This window comes from Pipistrellus kuhlii, unplaced genomic scaffold (assembly GCF_014108245.1).
Source record: "Pipistrellus kuhlii isolate mPipKuh1 unplaced genomic scaffold, mPipKuh1.p scaffold_m20_p_34, whole genome shotgun sequence".
Taxonomy (NCBI): Eukaryota; Metazoa; Chordata; class Mammalia; order Chiroptera; family Vespertilionidae; genus Pipistrellus; species Pipistrellus kuhlii.
The window spans coordinates 1,669,536-1,685,567 of NW_023425534.1; the positions used below are offsets into that span (position 1 = coordinate 1,669,536).

Consider the following 16,032-nt stretch of genomic DNA (forward strand, 5'->3'; position numbering starts at 1 on the left):
CAGCTGCTGTGAGCCCCGTGAGTGCACACCCACATGGAGTCGGGGGCGAGGAAGGAGATGGGGTTTTCGGAGCCACTCCGCAGGGTTTGGGGCGTCTCAGAGGCATTCTGGGTCCAAGCCCACCTCCTGGGGCAGCAGACGCTGAAGCCAGGCCACACCTCACGGCCCGGCCCACCGGAATTCAGCACCGCAGAGGCGGACAGCTCCCCGTGCTCAGGCCTCCCCCTTCCCTGCATCGAGCTTTCTGGGAAAGGAGGGAGCCAGCCCTGCGTACACACAGCCCAGCGCTGCGGGGAGAGCACCACCCCAGATGCAACCCTGGAAAAACGGGGTGGGAAGGGATGGACAAACGGCCCAGCCTCACCTCTGCCCAAGGTTCAATCATGAGTGAGCGGCCCTTGACACCCTCTTCCTGGTCCCCCAGGGACGGGAGCTCGGTGGAACAGAACACCAGCCACCCCCCCACAAGTCCTGCATTTCCTGTTCCTGCCGCCCGGTCCCCTCCCGCTGTCCCTGCTCCTCCTCCTCCTGGGAGCACATCCCCACGGAAGTCCCTGCCCCCACCTCCTTGTCTCAGGCCCTGCTTCTGGGGAACCAGCGAGGACCCCCAGGCCTGGGCGGTGCCTGAGCGATGATGATCCCTGGTGGACAGTAGCGTCACAACCACCGGGACCCTCGCCGCCGTGAGCTGGGAGGCACGGGCGCAAGGCAGGGTTGGCCCTTGGAGCGTGTGGGACCCCCGGGCGCGGTCGGGTGGGAGGCTTTGCCGGTTTTGTGAGCCGCCCTGGACTGGACGCAGAAGGCCAAGTGCAGGTCTGCCAATTACCGGCTCGGGACACGCCGGCAAAGCCAGAGGCCCACGGCGGTGTTAGAAGTGGCTGCTCGTCCCCCGAGGCCTGAGGGGAGATGTGGGGAGTCAGGCTGTAATTACATGTGAGGTTGGAAAACTTCCAAGGAGCCGGTGAGTCGCCTTGACAGGTCTCCCGGGCTGGTGTCAGGGACCGACAGGGAGCGCGTGGGCCGCTGATCAAGGGCGGAGACACGGGGAGGCCACACCTGAGTCCTCCGACCCCTCAGGGCTGGACAAAGACCTTCTCCCTCCCCCAGAGGAGGCCGCCTCTCACCGGTGACCATCAGAGACCAGCCTGCATGTAACGGTGCCCCCAAAGGAGGATGACGCCCCTCGGGACCCACGCTTCACCTCCCGGCCGATAACCCGTGCCAGCTGCCAGCCTCACCGTGCAGGCGGTGAGACTCCAGAATGAGGGACGGAGAAAAGAGACGATGGGTTTTATGACAAAATGCAACACTGAGTGGCTGTTTCACGCCCTCGAACTTGAGCCACGGGGGAGAGTCTGACCAGCCCCACCGTGGCCATCCTGTGGTGGAGTGGGCGTGCGGGGGCACTCGCAGACCTGAAGTGTCCGGAGGAGGGAGGCAGGGGACACGCCTTGACCACCGGGTTTCAGCACTGCCTCGCGGACAGTTCCAGGCACCTACTCATCGCTCAGGTGCCCCTGCCCCTGTGCCAGGGTGTGCTGGGTACCACAGTCCCCCTGGACTAGGAACCACCCTCATTAACGATCCCTCGTAGGCCAGCTCCCGGTGGGGCCCCGGTTGGGGAGCAGACACTATCTGTGGGGGCCGCCGCCGTCTCTGAGTGACTGCCCGGGCCCGGCGGCTCCAGGGTGTGTGACACAGAGCACAGGGCTGCTTCCCCGTGCGGCCGAGCCAGACCTGCCGTGCGTTCTCCGTCGGCGCTGAGGAGACAGCAGGGGAGGGGGGGGAGGTGCAGGCCCGGCCCGTGGCTGCGAGCTGAGAGCGGTGTCTTCCCAGCAGACTCGCCAGCAGCGCTGTGGTGGTCCCCTGGGTGGGGGTGGAGGGGGAATCTTCTCACCGAGCACCCGAACTCAGGTGAGGAAGGAGAAACCAGACGGGGTCCCCCTGAGATGGCATTTCAAGCCGGGGGGGGGGGGGGGGGGCAGGTTCCCTGTTGCTATCATGTCTCTGTTTCCTACCCGTCTTCCCATATGCCATTCACACGCCAATCACACGCCTTTACAGACATGACCAGGTCTCCGCTGGGACCCAGGTCCAAGCTCCACAAGAAATCACATCTGAGGCGCACAAAACATCAAGGGCTTCTCCATCAGGGCTGCCCCTGACTCCCAGGGGCCCAGGTGCCGTGTGCCCTGTGTGGTGTGCCATGTGCTGTGTGCGGTGAGGTATGCGGTGTGCAGTGTGCTGTGTGCGGTGAGGTCTGCGGTGTGCCGTGTGCCGTGTGCCGTGTGCGGTGTGCGGTGTGCCGTGTGCCGTGTGCAGTGTGCTATGTGCCGTGTGCGGACTCTCTCCTCCTTCATGAAAGAGCCTCCCTGACAGAGGCCAGCGGCGAAGGGGGCTCAGGCTGAGGTCACACCTGATGACACAGTGGAGAGGGAGGCGTGACCGAGGAGCCAATCTTGGCCCGCACGCTTGGCGGGCGGGGGGGGGGGGGGGGGCCCTCGCTGGGGGATGTCTGGCCGCTCTCAATCCAAGTGGAAAGAGGAGCAGCCTGTGTTTGCCGGAAAGCTCAGGAGGAGGGAGCAGGGAGCGGGAGGGGGAGGAGCCAGGGGGACTGAGCCCTGGGGAAAGGGAGAGGGGGAGGGGGGAGGAGCCAGGAGCACTGAGCCCTGGGGAAAGGGAGAGGGGGAGCGGGGAGGAGCCAGGAGGACTGAGCCCTGGGGAAAGGGAGAGGGGGAGGGGGAGGGGAGAGGAGCCAGAAGGACTGAGCCCTGGGGAAAGGGAGAGGGGGAGGGGGAGGGGGGAGGAGCCAGAAGGACTGAGCCCTGGGGAAAGGGAGAGGGGGAGGGGGGAGGAGCCAGGGGGACTGAGCCCTGGGGAAGAGGGGGAGGAGAACAGTCATCTCGGCCCAGCATCAGCCCCAGGTGTCAGGCATCTCCCACCCTCCTCCCGTCTGGCTTCCTCCAACGCCCCTGTGTGTGTGGGGGGGGGGGGGGGGTAGCCCTGAGAGGACACAGGGGAGGGTGTCCGTGCTGGGGAGCAGCTGTGCTGAGCGGTGGGGGGCTGCGGGGGCGGGGGGGGGCGGGAGGAGGAAGAGAAGGCGATGTGCGCTTACAAACGGGAGCCCCTCCAGCACCCGTGATCTCGCTCCCAAGACAGATGGTGAGGAAGCGGCCAGCAGCGCGTGACAGCTCTTCACTGAGCCGCCAAGGCCGGGGACAGCTGCCTGTCACCGCACCTGCAGGCTCCGGGGGGACGCCCCCAAGCAGGCGAGGCCCCACAGCCAGGTGGACATCTGTGCCGAGGGGCGGGGGGCGGGGAGGGATGGAGAAAGACGGACAAGGGAAGAAGCTGGGGCTGGGAGGGACACTGTCCTCTCTGATGGAGGACGAGTGAGAGCCCCACGGCCTGCCGGCCGAGCCTTTACTTTACAGCCGATGCCACGAGCAGAGGAGGGCGCCGTCAGGGTGTTCACCGCGCTCTCCCGGTTCCGCACCGACTCGGTGACAGGCACCTGGTCCGCTTTGTTCCCTCGCTGCGCCTCCCGCAGCCCGTGTCGCTCAGCCCCGTGGGCCACAGGCTCAGACCATCGGTTCAGGCTCACAGCACAGCCTGTGGCTGTCACTGTGCTGGGACTGCACGTGGCTTTGCCACGCGAGGACCGTGCCCCCTGCTTAGTCCCAGGCTTGGAGCTGTCCGAACACTGAGCACTCTCCACACCTGGGTTGCAGGTTCGATCCCCGGCCCCGGTCAAAACATGTGCGGGAGGCAACCAATTGATCTCTCTCTCTCTCTCTCTCTCTCTCTCTCTCTCTCTGTCTCTGTCTCTCGCTCTCTTTCTTCCTCCCTTCCACTCTCTCTCAAAATCAGTGGGAAATGCCCTCAGGTGAGGATTAACCAAAATGAAAATAAAACAGCCGGCTCTGGAGGTAACAGAAACGCCATAAAGCGGCCCTGGCGGGGGTTTGCTTTCCCCGGACCCCGCGGTGAATAATTGATGGAGGGCTTTATGGGAGCCCAGCGCCCACAATGAATGTTCCATGAGAACCGGCAGCCGTTCCAACACGGATTTCTCTCCGTGGACTCGGCTGGCAGCCCGGCCAGATTTGAGCTGCTACATTGCTTCTGTAGAAAAACCGTCATCTCACTTTCATTTGCATTTTTGCAGGCCTTTGAGGGCGATGCGGCCACTCCTGCTGGAGCCGGGCTGAGAGAGGGCCTGGGTTTGGAACAGGAAGGAGGGGCGGGGCGGGCACAGCTGCCGCACCTTCCCGCCTGCAGGCGGCAGTGAGGCGGGGGAGGGGGAGCCGCCGTTCTGGGGCCACAGAAGCAGGAGGGGCTGAGTCCTGGCCACCTGAGGGGGGCGGGGCAGGAGGAGGGGGTGGGAGGTCCCCGCCAAGCAGCTGGGGAGGAGGGTACAGGGTGGGCGCAGGGACAAGGACACTTCACACTCGTTAGGAAGCTCAGGTTAAAGCAACCCAGCTGCCGGCGCCACAATCTGAACGCCGGCGAGGAGGCGCTGACCATGGTGAGTGCCGGCCACGCGGTGCCGGCGAGGAGGCGCTGGCCATGGTGAGTGCCGGCCACGTGAGTGCCAGCCACGCGGTGCCGGCGAGGAGGCGCTGACCATGGTGAGTGCCGGCCACGTGAGTACCAGCCACGCGGTGCCGGCGAGGAGGCGCTGACCATGGTGAGTGCCGGCCACGCGGTACTGGCGAGGAGGCGCTGGCCATGGTGAGTGCCGGCCACGCGGTGCCGGCGAGGAGGCGCTGACCATGGTGAGTGCCGGCCACGCGGTACTGGCGAGGAGGCGCTGGCCATGGTGAGTGCCAGCCACGTGGTGCCGGCGAGGAGGCGCTGGCCATGGTGAGTGCCGGCCACGCGGTGCCGGCGAGGAGGCGCTGACCATGGTGAGTGCCGGCCACGCGGTACTGGCGAGGAGGCGCTGGCCATGGTGAGTGCCAGCCACGCGGTGCCGGCGAGGAGGCGCTGGCCATGGTGAGTGCCGGCCACGTGAGTGCCGGCCACGTGAGTGCCGGCCACGTGAGTGCCGGCCACGTGGTGCTGGCGAGGAGGTGCTGACCATGGTGAGTGCCGGCCACGCGGTGCCGGCGAAGAGGCACTGACCATGGTGAGTGCCGGCCACACGGTGCTGGCGAGGAAGCGCTGACCATGGTGAGTGCTGGCCACGTGGTGCTGGCGAGGAAGCGCTGACCATGGTGAGTGCCGGCCACGCGGTGCTGGCGAGGAAGCGCTGACCATGGTGAGTGCCGGCCACGCGGTGCCGGTGAAGAGGCACTGACCATGGTGAGTGCCGGCCACGCGGTGCCGGCGAGAAGGTGCGGCGGGGACTCGCCCGGGCTGGGGGATGCAGCGGGCACAGCCGCCATGGGAGGTAGACTGGCAGGTCCTTACAAACCTAACCATAGCCGTGCCCTCGCCACACGACCCGGCAGCCCTGCTCCTTGGTGTTGCCAAAGGAGTTCCAGCCCGTCCTCGCGGGAACCACACAGACGTCCACGCAGCTCCACTGGGAAGCGCCAGGCCTGGGGGCCACCGACGCCTCCTGTGGTGAGGGGTGCGGAGGCCGGCCCACCGGACAACCGCGTCACTGACCGCAGGGAGCGACGGAAGCCCGAGGAAACGGCACAGCAAAGGCTGGTCCGAAAGCCGGCGTGGGGGGAGGGGTGCCGGTGGTGGGGGGGCCGGTGTGGGGGGTGGGCGGCGTGGGGGGGGGGGGGCCGGCGTGGGGGGGGGGCCGGCGTGGGGGGGGGCCGGTGTGGGGGGGGGCCGGTGTGGGGGGTGCCAGCGTGTGGGGGTGCCGGTGGGGGGGGGCCGGTGGGGGGGGGGCCAGTGGGGGGGGCCGGTGGGGGGGGCCGGTGGGGGGGGGCCGTGTGTGGGGGGGGGGGGGGCCGGTTGTGGGGGGGCTGGTGTGTGGGGGTGCCGGTGTGTGGAGGGGCCGGTGTGTGTGGGGGGCCGGTGTGTGGGGGGCCGGTGTGTGGGGTGCCGGTGTGTGGGGGTGCCGGTGGGCGTGGCTCGGTGGCTGAGCATCCACCGACCTCTGAATCAGGTCATGGTCAGGGCACTCGCCAGGGTTACAGGCTAAATCCCAGCTTGGGGCGTGCGGGAGGCAGCCAATCCGTGATTCCCTCATCGCTGATGCTTCTCTCTCCCTCTCCCTTCGTCTCTGACATCAATAAGAATAAGTTATTTAAAAAGAAGACGAGAGCCATTGCCATGGGTCCCAGTGGCCGGTTGCGCCTGCGGGGGGGGGGGGGGGGGGGACGCCGGCAGAGGCCGCAGAGCCGCCGGCACTGGCACGTCACCAGCGCGCTCAGGTGGGCCGCAGCCTCAGCTCTGCCAGGAAAGACTCCGAGTTCCCAAACTGCCGCCCTGACTTCTCGCCAAGAAAAACAAAACCAGCAGCAGCTGCCAGCTCGCTCTCCGCCGCCCCCGCGTGGCTCCTGGGGTCCCCACCATGCTGGCTGCCCCGGAGAGCGGCCTCGATGTGCAGACGGCAGCGGGGCCCTCCGGCTCCTCCTCACGGCTGCCCTGGGCGCCCCATTCTCACTCCTGGGAGGGCCGGGGCCTGGCCTGTGCCCACGGCCACGGCCACGGGAGGGGCTCCCACGGGGGGGGGGGAGGATGGCCCAGGCTGCAAGCCAGAGGCCGCAGGAGCACTCCTGTCCGCTCTAGCACCGTCAGGGCCATGTGACCAGGTTCTGGCCTTGGCCACGTGACCTGAGACGGAGGGGACTTGGAGGTGGGATCGCACTGAGGGTCTGGGATGAGCAGTGACCCTGCTTTTCCAGGGGGACCAGGAGCAGAAGCAGGTCCAACCGTGCCCCCCGACCCCACCATCTCTGAGCAGACTCCCAGGAGGCCACAAGCCCCTCGCCTGTCCCCCCACCACGTGGTCCCCCTACCATGTGGGCCCCCCTCCTCCCGCGCGGTCTCCCAGGGAAACCAGGTTTATGCCGCAGACAGAAAACCAGACGAGGCCCAAACAGCACAAACACCCCAGAAAACTGCCCAAAGAGAAAAATGTGTAAAAGTTTTCTATTTTCATACATACCTTTAAAAAAGATACATTCCCAGGATAAAACAGTGCATAGCAAATGGTGTTTGTGCAAAACCCGGTAAGAAAACGTCCTGCTGTCCTTTAAAATGATTCAGAGAAAAAACGCGCTGAAAGCAAACAGGAACGTCCTCGCTGGTGGCTCTCGTGTGCAGCAGCCGACGCTCACCGGACCCGAGGCCACAGCCCCACCGAGCAGCCCGCCGGGCGCCAGGCCTGCGACAGCCACTCCTCAGCCCGCTGCTGGGAGGCCGCCACCCGTGGAGGCCAGGGAGGCTGTGGAGGCTGTGAAGGCCCAGAGAGGCCGTGGAGGCCAGGGAGGTCATGGAGGCCCACAGAGGCCATGGAGGCTGTGGAGGCCAGGGGGCCACTAACCATGGAGGCCCAGAAAAGCCGTGAAGGCTGTGGAGACCCATGGAGGCCGGTGGAGGCCATGGAGGCCCAGAGAAGCCATGGAAGCCCAGAGAGGCCGTGGAGGCTAGGGGCGGGGGGGGAAGGAAGGTGGCCCCTTCACCGGTAGGTGACCTTCGCCGGCAGGTGACCTTCACCGGTAGTTGGCCTTCGCCAGTAGGTGACCGTCACCGACCTTCACCGGTAGATGGCCTTCGCCGGGAGATAGCCTTCGCCGGTAGGTGACCTTTGCCAGTAGGTGGCCTTCATCGGTAGGTGGCCTTCGCCGGTAGGTGACCTTCGCCAGTAGGTGGCCTTCGCCGGTAGGTGACCTTCGCCGATAGGTGGCCTTCGCCGGTAGGAGACCGTCACCGGTAAGTGGCCTTCGCCGGTAGATGGCCTGGCCTTCGGCGGTAGATGACCTTCACCGGTAAATGGCCTTCGCCGGTAGGTGACCTTCGCCGGTAGGTGACCATCACCAGTAGATGGCCTTCACCGGTAGATGGCCTTCGCTGGTAGGTGACCGTCACCGGTAGATGGCCTTCGCCGGTAGGTGACCTTCACCGGTAGGTGGCCTTCGCCGGTAGATGGACTTCGCCGGTAGATGGCCTTCGCCGGTAGGTGACCATCACCGGTAGATGGCCTTCGCCGGTAGATGGCCTTCGCCGGTAGGTGACCATCACCGGTAGATGGCCTTCGCCGATAGGTGACCGTCACCGGTAGATGGCCTTCACCGGTAGGTGACCTTCGCCAGTAGGTGACCTTCGCCGGTAGATGACCTGGCCTTCGGTGGTAGATGACCTTCACCGGTAAATGGCCTTCGCCGGTAGATGGCCTTCACCGGTAGGTGACCTTCGCCGGTAGGTGACCGTCACCGGTAGATGGCCTTCGCCGGTAGGTGACCGTCGCCGGTAGATGGCCTTCGCCGGTAGGTGACCTTCGCCGGTAGGTGACCTTCACCGGTAGATGGCCTTCGCCGGTAGATGGCCTTCGCCGGTAGGTGACCGTCACCGGTAGGTGACCTTCACCGGTAGATGGCCTTCGCCGGTAGATGGCCTTCGCCGGTAGGTGGCCGTCACCGGTCACGGGTAGATGGCCTTCACCGGTAGGTGACCGTCACCGGTAGATGGCCTTCACCGGGAGGTGACCGTCACCACTTTCACCGGTAGATGGCCTTCACCGGTAGGTGACCTTCACCGGTAGGTGACCTTCGCCGGTAGATGGCCTTCGCCGGGAGGTGACCGTCACCACCTTCACCGGTAGATGACCTTCACGCAGAAGGTCTCCTCGTTCTTGTCCTCGTGGTCGTTGATGTGGATGAGCACCTCGCGCTCCCCAGCCCGCCGGCTGGGCGCGAACCGCATGTCGATGGTGTAGGTCTCTCCGCCCGCGACCTGGAACAGGCGTGTCAGGCCCGCAGCCCCTCCCCCAGCCCTCCTCCACCCCTGCCCTCCAGCCCGGCCGGCGGGGCACAGCACCGTGGCCTGGCCCCCCTCGGCCGTGGCTGGGCTCCTCCAGGCACCAGCTCTGAGCTGCGGGCCCTGCTCCTGTGAGGCCCCCATGGCCGCTTCCACGCCCGGGGACACCTCCCAACCACAGGCACCCACTGGCCTCCCGCCCACCTCCCCGCAAACGCTCAGACAGAGGGTCAGCGTGGCAGTTCTGATAAAACGATCAGTCACCCGGCGGGTCGGTCATCAGGCCGGTCCTCCATGCCGCGGACGCGGTCTCCGAGGCGGAGCAGTGGCTCACAGAGGTGCCCGCCCGCCCCCAGCACCGCTCAGAGCGCGGCCGCCCAGGGCTGGTGAAGACCGGACGCGATGGCCTGGCTCCTCCCTCCGACCCGCCAGGCTCAGGCCCCGGCCCGCTGCCCACCTGGAAGGAGTCCTCGGTGAACTGCAGCAGGTCGGGGTGGTCGCTGTGCAGGCGGTAGGCCCGGCGGAAGGGGTAGGGGTTGGTGTAGGTGATCTGCTTGTGGGCGCCCTTCCCCTCCCCGGCGGCCATGGTGATCTCGAAGGCCTGTGGGGGCGGCGTGGGCGTGGGCGTGGGCGTGGGTTCCTGCAGGGACTCCAGAGCCTGCTCTGCACAAGCAGGACAGACGGCCCCCCTCGGGCTCCCAGGGGAGGACCTCCCCCCCAGCACAGGAGCACCCCCCCCCGGGGCTGGGAGGACGGGAGGAAGCTCTGCCTGGAGCCAGGCCTGGGGGGGTCAGGTGCCACGCCCCCAGACCTTGGAGATGAGGGGCGGCCTGCAGGACAGGCACACGAGCCAGGAGGCCACCAGCTGGTGGAAGTCCACGTCCACCACGTTGAGGTGCACAAAGCGGCTGCCCGCCCGGCGGGGCCTCACGCCCACGTGCAGGTCCTGCACCCCGTGGGGCGGCAGCGCGAAGACGCCTTTGGGCTCCGTCTGCGGAAACCACAGGGGAGTGGGGACAGGGGTTCCAGCACCTGCCCCCGGGTCACTGCCTGCTGCTCGGGGCGGCCTGCCCGGGGGCCACGTGGCGGGTGAAAACGTGGATCTCCGTGGGCTGTGCCAGAGCGGTCACAGCCCGTTCCCCCCGTGTCTGACGCCCCCTGTGTCAGGCAGTCCCCTCCTGCATGGCGGGGACCCTCTGGCTCTCAGGGAGCAGTGGCAGGAGCCGCCCGGCCCGCTGAGCAGAGTGCCCGCTGCACTGACCCAGGCTGGGTGCTCTCTCCCTCGACTCTGACACGGGTGGGGTTACGGGACCCGCCCACGTGCCTGCCTGACGGAGGGATCGGCCGGAGACGCCACAGACCGCCAGCCGGAGGGGCAGTGAGCCTCCCGGGACCACCCACCGAGCGCAGCCCAGGCCCGCGGCTCGCCCCACCGTCCACCGTGGCCAGAGAGCACCGCAGGCCGTACCGTCAGCTCCTGGGGGTGCGAGGTGAAGGCCCGCACGTTCCTGAGGGCCGGTGTGCCCCGGAGCACCAGCGACAGGCGGGCCCGCTGGCCCACGACACAGGACACGTCCACACGCTGCAGGGCGTGCAGGTGCACCTGCCAGATCTGCGCGGGCGCCGCCAGCCAGCGGTCCCTGCGGGCACAGAGCGGAGGAGGCCGGGAGGCGCCGGGCGAGGGCAGGAGGACGCGGACAGCTGTCCCCTCCCGCGTGGGCGGCTCAGGGGCTGCGGCCCAGGGTCACTTGGACTTGGGGGGCCGAGAGGGATGTCGGTGTGGGCTTCGCAGCCAGGCACCCGGGCAGCCGGGACCCGAACCAGGCCCAGGCGAGGCCGTGGCTGTGCTACGTGGAGGGCCGTGGCCTGGCGGTCACAGGCCCGAGCTCGGGGGCCCGGCATCCGCTGCCGGGGCCGTAGGACGAGCTGTCTCCTGTGAAAGGGACTCAGCCATCTCTCCTGTGATGGGGACTCCACTCTACAGGTCCCTCTGCCTAGGACGGGCGCTGCACACAGGCTGCGCTGCTGACACCAGCTCGGAAGTTCTCGGGGCCGGAAGACGCCACTGCCAGGGACGGGGGGCCCAGGTCTTCAGCAGGTCCCCAAACAGGGTCCCCGAACAGGGTCCCCGAACAAGGTCATGCGGGGGGGAGCAGAGGGGCCGACAGTCTCCGTCGCCCGGAGGAAGCACTGCGAGGGCACCGGGTCTGAGACTGCGTGTGCCGCGCGGCTGCCTCCACTTCCTCCTCCACTTCCTCTCCGCGGTAGGCTCTGGACCCACCGGCCCTCGGCCGCGGTGCCGCCCTGAGCGGAGGGCGCCTTCGCCGGCCCTGCCAACCCGTGACGAGCTGAGGAGCAGCCGGGCCTGGCCAGGCTCAACGCCCAGCGCCCGCTCTTCCTCCCACCCCCACGCCCGGCCGCCGACCGCAGGCCGCACACTCACACGTAGACGACCACGAAGAAGTCTTTGACGTCCGGGCTCGGGCCGCTGGCCACCTTCAGGAACACGTCCCTCGGCTCCCCCGGGCCCTGTGGACAGGGGGCGTCACAGGCCGCCGCCCGGACCGGACCCGCCCCGGGCCCCACGAGGCCACGCGGCGAGAACCAGGCCCGAGCCCCCAGTTTTCTCTGCGATGAAAACGCCTTGGCTGCCCCCTGAGCTCAGAACCCCCTGCAGGAGCCAGTACCCAGCGTCCCGCCTGGTCATGGCACGACAGCCCCCCCTGTGCACAGTGGCGATTAATAGAGCCCTCATACAGGCTCCTCACCCTCCCTCCCACGGCACAGGACGGATGCGCCCGGAAGCTCGCACAGGCGGCAGCCAGCCCTCCCCCGGGGAAGAGGCAGCAGCGAGGCTGCGGGGGTGCAGGGACCTCAGACTGCGGGGGTGCAGGGGCCGCGGGCTGTGGGGGTGCAGGGACCGCGGGCTGTGGGGGTGCAGGGACCGCGGGCTGTGAAGGTGCAGGGACCGCGGGCTGTGGGGATGCAGGGAGGCTGCGGGGGTGCAGGGACCGCGGGCTGAGGGGGTGCAGGGGCCGCGGGCTGTGGGGGTGCAGGGACCGCGGGCTGTGGGGGTGCAGGGACCGCGGGCTGTGAAGGTGCAGGGACCGCGGGCTGTGGGGATGCAGGGAGACGCGGGCTGCGGGGGTGCAGGGGCCGCGGGCTGTGAAGGTGCAGGGACCGCGGGCTGTGGGGGTGCAGGGACCGCGGGCTGTGAAGGTGCAGGGACCGCGGGCTGTGGGGGTGCAGGGAGACGCGGGCTGCGGGGGTGGAGGGGCCGCGGGCTGTGAAGGTGCAGGGACCGCGGGCTGTGGGGGTGCAGGGACCGCGGGCTGTGGGGGTGCAGGGGCCGCGGGCTGTGAAGGTGCAGGGACCGCGGGCTGCGGGGGTGCAGGGGCCGCGGGCTGTGAAGGTGCAGGGACAGCGGGCTGCGGGGGTGCAGGGGCTGCGGGCTGCGGGGGTGCAGGGGCCGCGGGCTGCGAGGGTGCAGGGACCGCGGGCTGCGGGGGTGCAGGGGCCGCGGGCTGAGGGGTGCAGGGAGGCTGCGGGGGTGCAGGGAGGCTGTGAAGGTGCAGGGACCGCGGGCTGAGGGGGTACAGGGAGACGCGGGCTGCGGGGGTGCAGGGACCGCGGGCTGCGGGGGTGCAGGGACCGCGAGCTGCGGGGGTGCAGGGGCCGCGGGCTGCGGGGGTGCAGGGACCGCGGGCTGCGGGGGTGCAGGGGCCGCGGGCTGCGGGGGTGCAGGGACCGCGGGCTGCGGGGGTGCAGGGAGGCTGCGGGGGTGCAGGGGCCGCGGGCTGCGGGCCGCGGTGCAGGGAGACACGGGCGCAGCGGGGCGGGCGGCCACTCACCGTGCTCTGGGTCTCACAGATGACGTGCGGGTCGCTGCAGCGGACGTGGACCGGGGGCGCCTCGCCGGGCATCCCCACGGGAGCACCTGGGCGGAAGACGCCAAGACAAAGGTGTCCTCCCGCCGGCGTGGCCGCGGGGGCCGAGGGGACGGGCCTCCAGGCCGCCATTCCCCATGGCCACCGGCTTCCTGCTCGGCCGCCGGGCCCGTCCGCAGGCAGAGGCCAGAGCGGAGGCGGAGTGCCAGCAGCCAGGCCAGCCGGCTCCCTCGGTACCAGGGCACCAGCACAATCGGGGGCAGGGTGGCGGCGGCAGGAGGGAGCCGGCAGCTGTGCCGGGGTCGGTGAGACCATCCCAGGCAACAAGGATGCCACCACCCGCCACCCTGGGGCGAGCCTCCCAGCCCTGAGCCCGCAGCGCGCTGGGCGAACGTGCCTGGGAGCAGGTGCCAGGGCGGCAGGCGGATGGCCTTCTTCAGGAAGGTGAGCTCCGGGTGGTAGAAGCGGAACACCTGGTGCACCGGGTGTGGCTGCGGCTGCACCGTCAGGAGGAGCACAGCCAGGGGCTGCCCGCCGCCCGCCCTGAACAGCACCTGGGGGGGGGGGGGGGAGGCCCGTCAGGGCGCCGGCCGGCGGGCGGGCAGCTGTGTGCCCCGGGCCCTGCCGCAGACACGTGCGTCTCCGTGTCCTCACGGCCCCACGGAAACCCGGCCAGAGCCAGGCAGTCTGCATGGGGGCGTCCACATGTGGACGTGTCCCCCACGTGTGCACCATGACGGCTGCCACTGCCCTGTCTGCCGAGGAGGGCACACACAGGGGAGCCGGCGGGGTCTGCAGCCCGGCGCCAACTCGCCTTTCGCTACTGCGGACCCCCTCTCACCGGCACACGTATGACAGGATGGGTGCACAGAAGCCTAAGTGACACACGGACAGGACAGCCGCCCACAAGCCCACGTCCCATACAGAACAGCACGCCCTCCACACGGCAGAGCTCCGTGCCCCAGCCCCGCCGACACCCTGAGTCTGAGGTCACTCCCTGCCCCCTGTACCCCTCCCCACCTGGCACCCTGAGTCTGTGCCCCCTCCCGCCTGTGCCCCAGCCCCCCATACACCGAGTCTGTGCCCCCCTCCCGCCTGTGCCCCAGCCCCCCATACACTGAGTCTGTGCCCCCTCCCGCCTGTGCCCCAGCCCCCCATACACTGAGTCTGTGCCCCCCTCCCGCCTGTGCCCCAGCCCCCCATACACCGAGTCTGTGCCCGCCGTCTGTGCAGGCCCTCTGGCCCGCCAGCTGCCCTGCGTCTGGCTTTGCCTTTGAAGCTGCGTGTGAAGGGTGACCAGGGGTCAGTCCCTAAAAGGCGGGTGTGCTCCCAGGCCTGGGCCCCGGCTCGGAGAGAAGCCCCGTGCCCAGCTCACACCGCCGTGGGGGCCCTGACACCCCGCCCCGGTTTCATTGCCGCGCTGAGGCACCGATTGGAAAATGACTCTATCTTTTGTGCTGCCTGAGCAGAACTCGCAAATGTAACCGAGTTCTCGGACCGCACGTTTCACTTCCTCTGCAGTTTTCGCGACACGACGAAGTCCCGAGAGCGTGGGCACATTCGCGCAGGTCGGCAAAGCTCTGGAGGTGGCCGCTCGGGCGGAACGGCAGCCTCCGGAGGGGGAAGGACCCCTGTGGGCAGCCCTACAGGCCATGGTCACGGCCACGGGCCTCAGAGTCCACGGGCGGGAATGGTGGACACGCCGTGAGCACCCGTCCCACCAGGGGCTTTGACAGAGGGAACGGGGGGGCTCTGTGCTCCCACCACTCCGGTCCCAGGGCCACATTCAGGCTCTGCACACGCATCGCATACACGTGTTCATGTGTGTGTCACATATGTGTACATACGTGTATGTGCATGGCAGGGAAGGGGTGGGAAAAGAAGCCAGTTCTTCCTTCATGTATCTCATTTTACAGCTTGATTTTGGACTCATGTAAATGCTTTCAACTTAAAACTAACTTAATTTTTAAAGGACCACTACATGTTAGAAACACGTGAAACACACAGATCCACACACATCCAGCTGGTGACATGACTTCCCGGAGAAGAGTCCCTTTTGGGACTGTTCCCACGTGTTCAGTGCTCGCACGCACACACATGCACACACCACCAGCCAGCATGGCCGGCAGCACCACCCACTGGGCAGCACCCACAGCGCAGCACGTCAGGCTGGCTGTCCTCACAGCCGAGCAGGCGGGTACAGAATGGAGGGAGTGAGGCCGGTGTCTCACGGCAGAAACGGAACCACAAGCCCCGGGAAGGGCTGCTGACAGGCCCGGGATGCCGTGACGCCCGCGGTACCCCCCGCCTGGGCGCTGTGAGACCCCCCTCCAGCCCACAGGCGGGGCCGCGTCTGACGGACGCAGCGCCCAGAACCCAGGTTTGGTTTCTAAACACCCTTCTCCCCGGAGCCTGGAAGGCGGCTGCTCAGGGAGGGCGGGCAGCACCACGCCGGCCAGCGGGAAGGAGCACCAGAGCGGGGAGGATGCGGGCACGTCCCACCACTGCCAGCCCCGGGCCTGCACAGGTGCCCGCAGCCGCAGAGACGGAGTGTGAGGACAGCGGGCACAGCGGGCACAGCGGGCACGGGCAGCGGCTCACAGCATAAGGCAGGCGTCTTCAAACTACGGCCCGCGGGCCACATGCGGCCCGCAGAGGAGTCTGATCCGGCCCGCCAGGTTTTTTGGGCAGTGAGCGCAGCCGAGGTGTTACAGTAGGAATTAGTAGTTCATATAGTCCGGCCCTCCAGCTCTCTGAGGGACCGTGATCTGGCCCCCACTTTAAAAAGTTTGAGGACGCCTGGCATAAGGGCTGCACGTGGTGAGTGGCCGGGAGACGCCCCCACGGGAGACGCCCACCCGGCCGCGCAGCACCTGGCCGAGGAAGTCCCCCTTTTGTGCCCCCCGCACCCCTCCCCTCCAGGAGCCGGCACGGGCAGAGGGGGCCCAGGCGGCCTGAGAGCCAGCGGAACCCACGGCACTGCCGGTCCCCGAGGACACCGCCCGCACCCACAGCCCCGGGCACATCGGATCGAGGCCCGCCTCTGCCCTCACCTTGGCGTGTCTGGTGGGCATCGCGCTGTCCTTCCCGGGGGACCCGGGCTCCGTGCCCTTCTCGGGCCTCAGGTCCGCAGAGGCCTGTGGGAAGGCACCCGCGGGTCACGGACAGATCCCGGGCAGGCGCTGCTGAGCCGGGTGCAAGGCTGCGCAGAGGCCACGCCCGAAGCTCAGCCGCGCGGCGGCTCAGCCCGCGCCCCGTG

The 16,032-nt window shown here is 68.4% G+C and overlaps 1 protein-coding gene and 1 long non-coding RNA gene across 4 annotated transcripts in view; one reads left to right on the plus strand and one right to left on the minus strand.

Annotated features, from left to right (window-relative positions):
- Positions 1 to 8,393: 8,393 nt before the first annotated feature.
- NPHP4 (nephrocystin 4) overlaps positions 8,394 to 16,032 on the minus strand; it is a 46,083-nt gene continuing 38,444 nt past the window's right edge. For all 3 annotated transcript variants that reach the window (XM_045570537.1, XM_045570539.1, XM_045570538.1), the window contains exons 24-32: positions 15,827 to 15,910; positions 13,171 to 13,327; positions 12,738 to 12,823; positions 11,330 to 11,415; positions 10,355 to 10,526; positions 9,698 to 9,877; positions 9,344 to 9,487; positions 8,660 to 8,862; positions 8,394 to 8,507 (exon numbers count right to left, since the gene is read on the minus strand). In XM_045570537.1, the coding sequence (XP_045426493.1) occupies positions 8,722 to 8,862; positions 9,344 to 9,487; positions 9,698 to 9,877; positions 10,355 to 10,526; positions 11,330 to 11,415; positions 12,738 to 12,823; positions 13,171 to 13,327; positions 15,827 to 15,910 (1,050 nt within the window). In that variant the 3' untranslated portion in view covers positions 8,394 to 8,507; positions 8,660 to 8,721. The remainder of the gene's footprint in view (positions 8,508 to 8,659; positions 8,863 to 9,343; positions 9,488 to 9,697; positions 9,878 to 10,354; positions 10,527 to 11,329; positions 11,416 to 12,737; positions 12,824 to 13,170; positions 13,328 to 15,826; positions 15,911 to 16,032) is intronic.
- LOC123651080 lies at positions 8,422 to 8,810 on the plus strand. Its single transcript, XR_006739557.1, has 3 exons — positions 8,422 to 8,536; positions 8,638 to 8,671; positions 8,732 to 8,810. It is a non-coding gene; the product is annotated as an uncharacterized LOC123651080 (long non-coding RNA).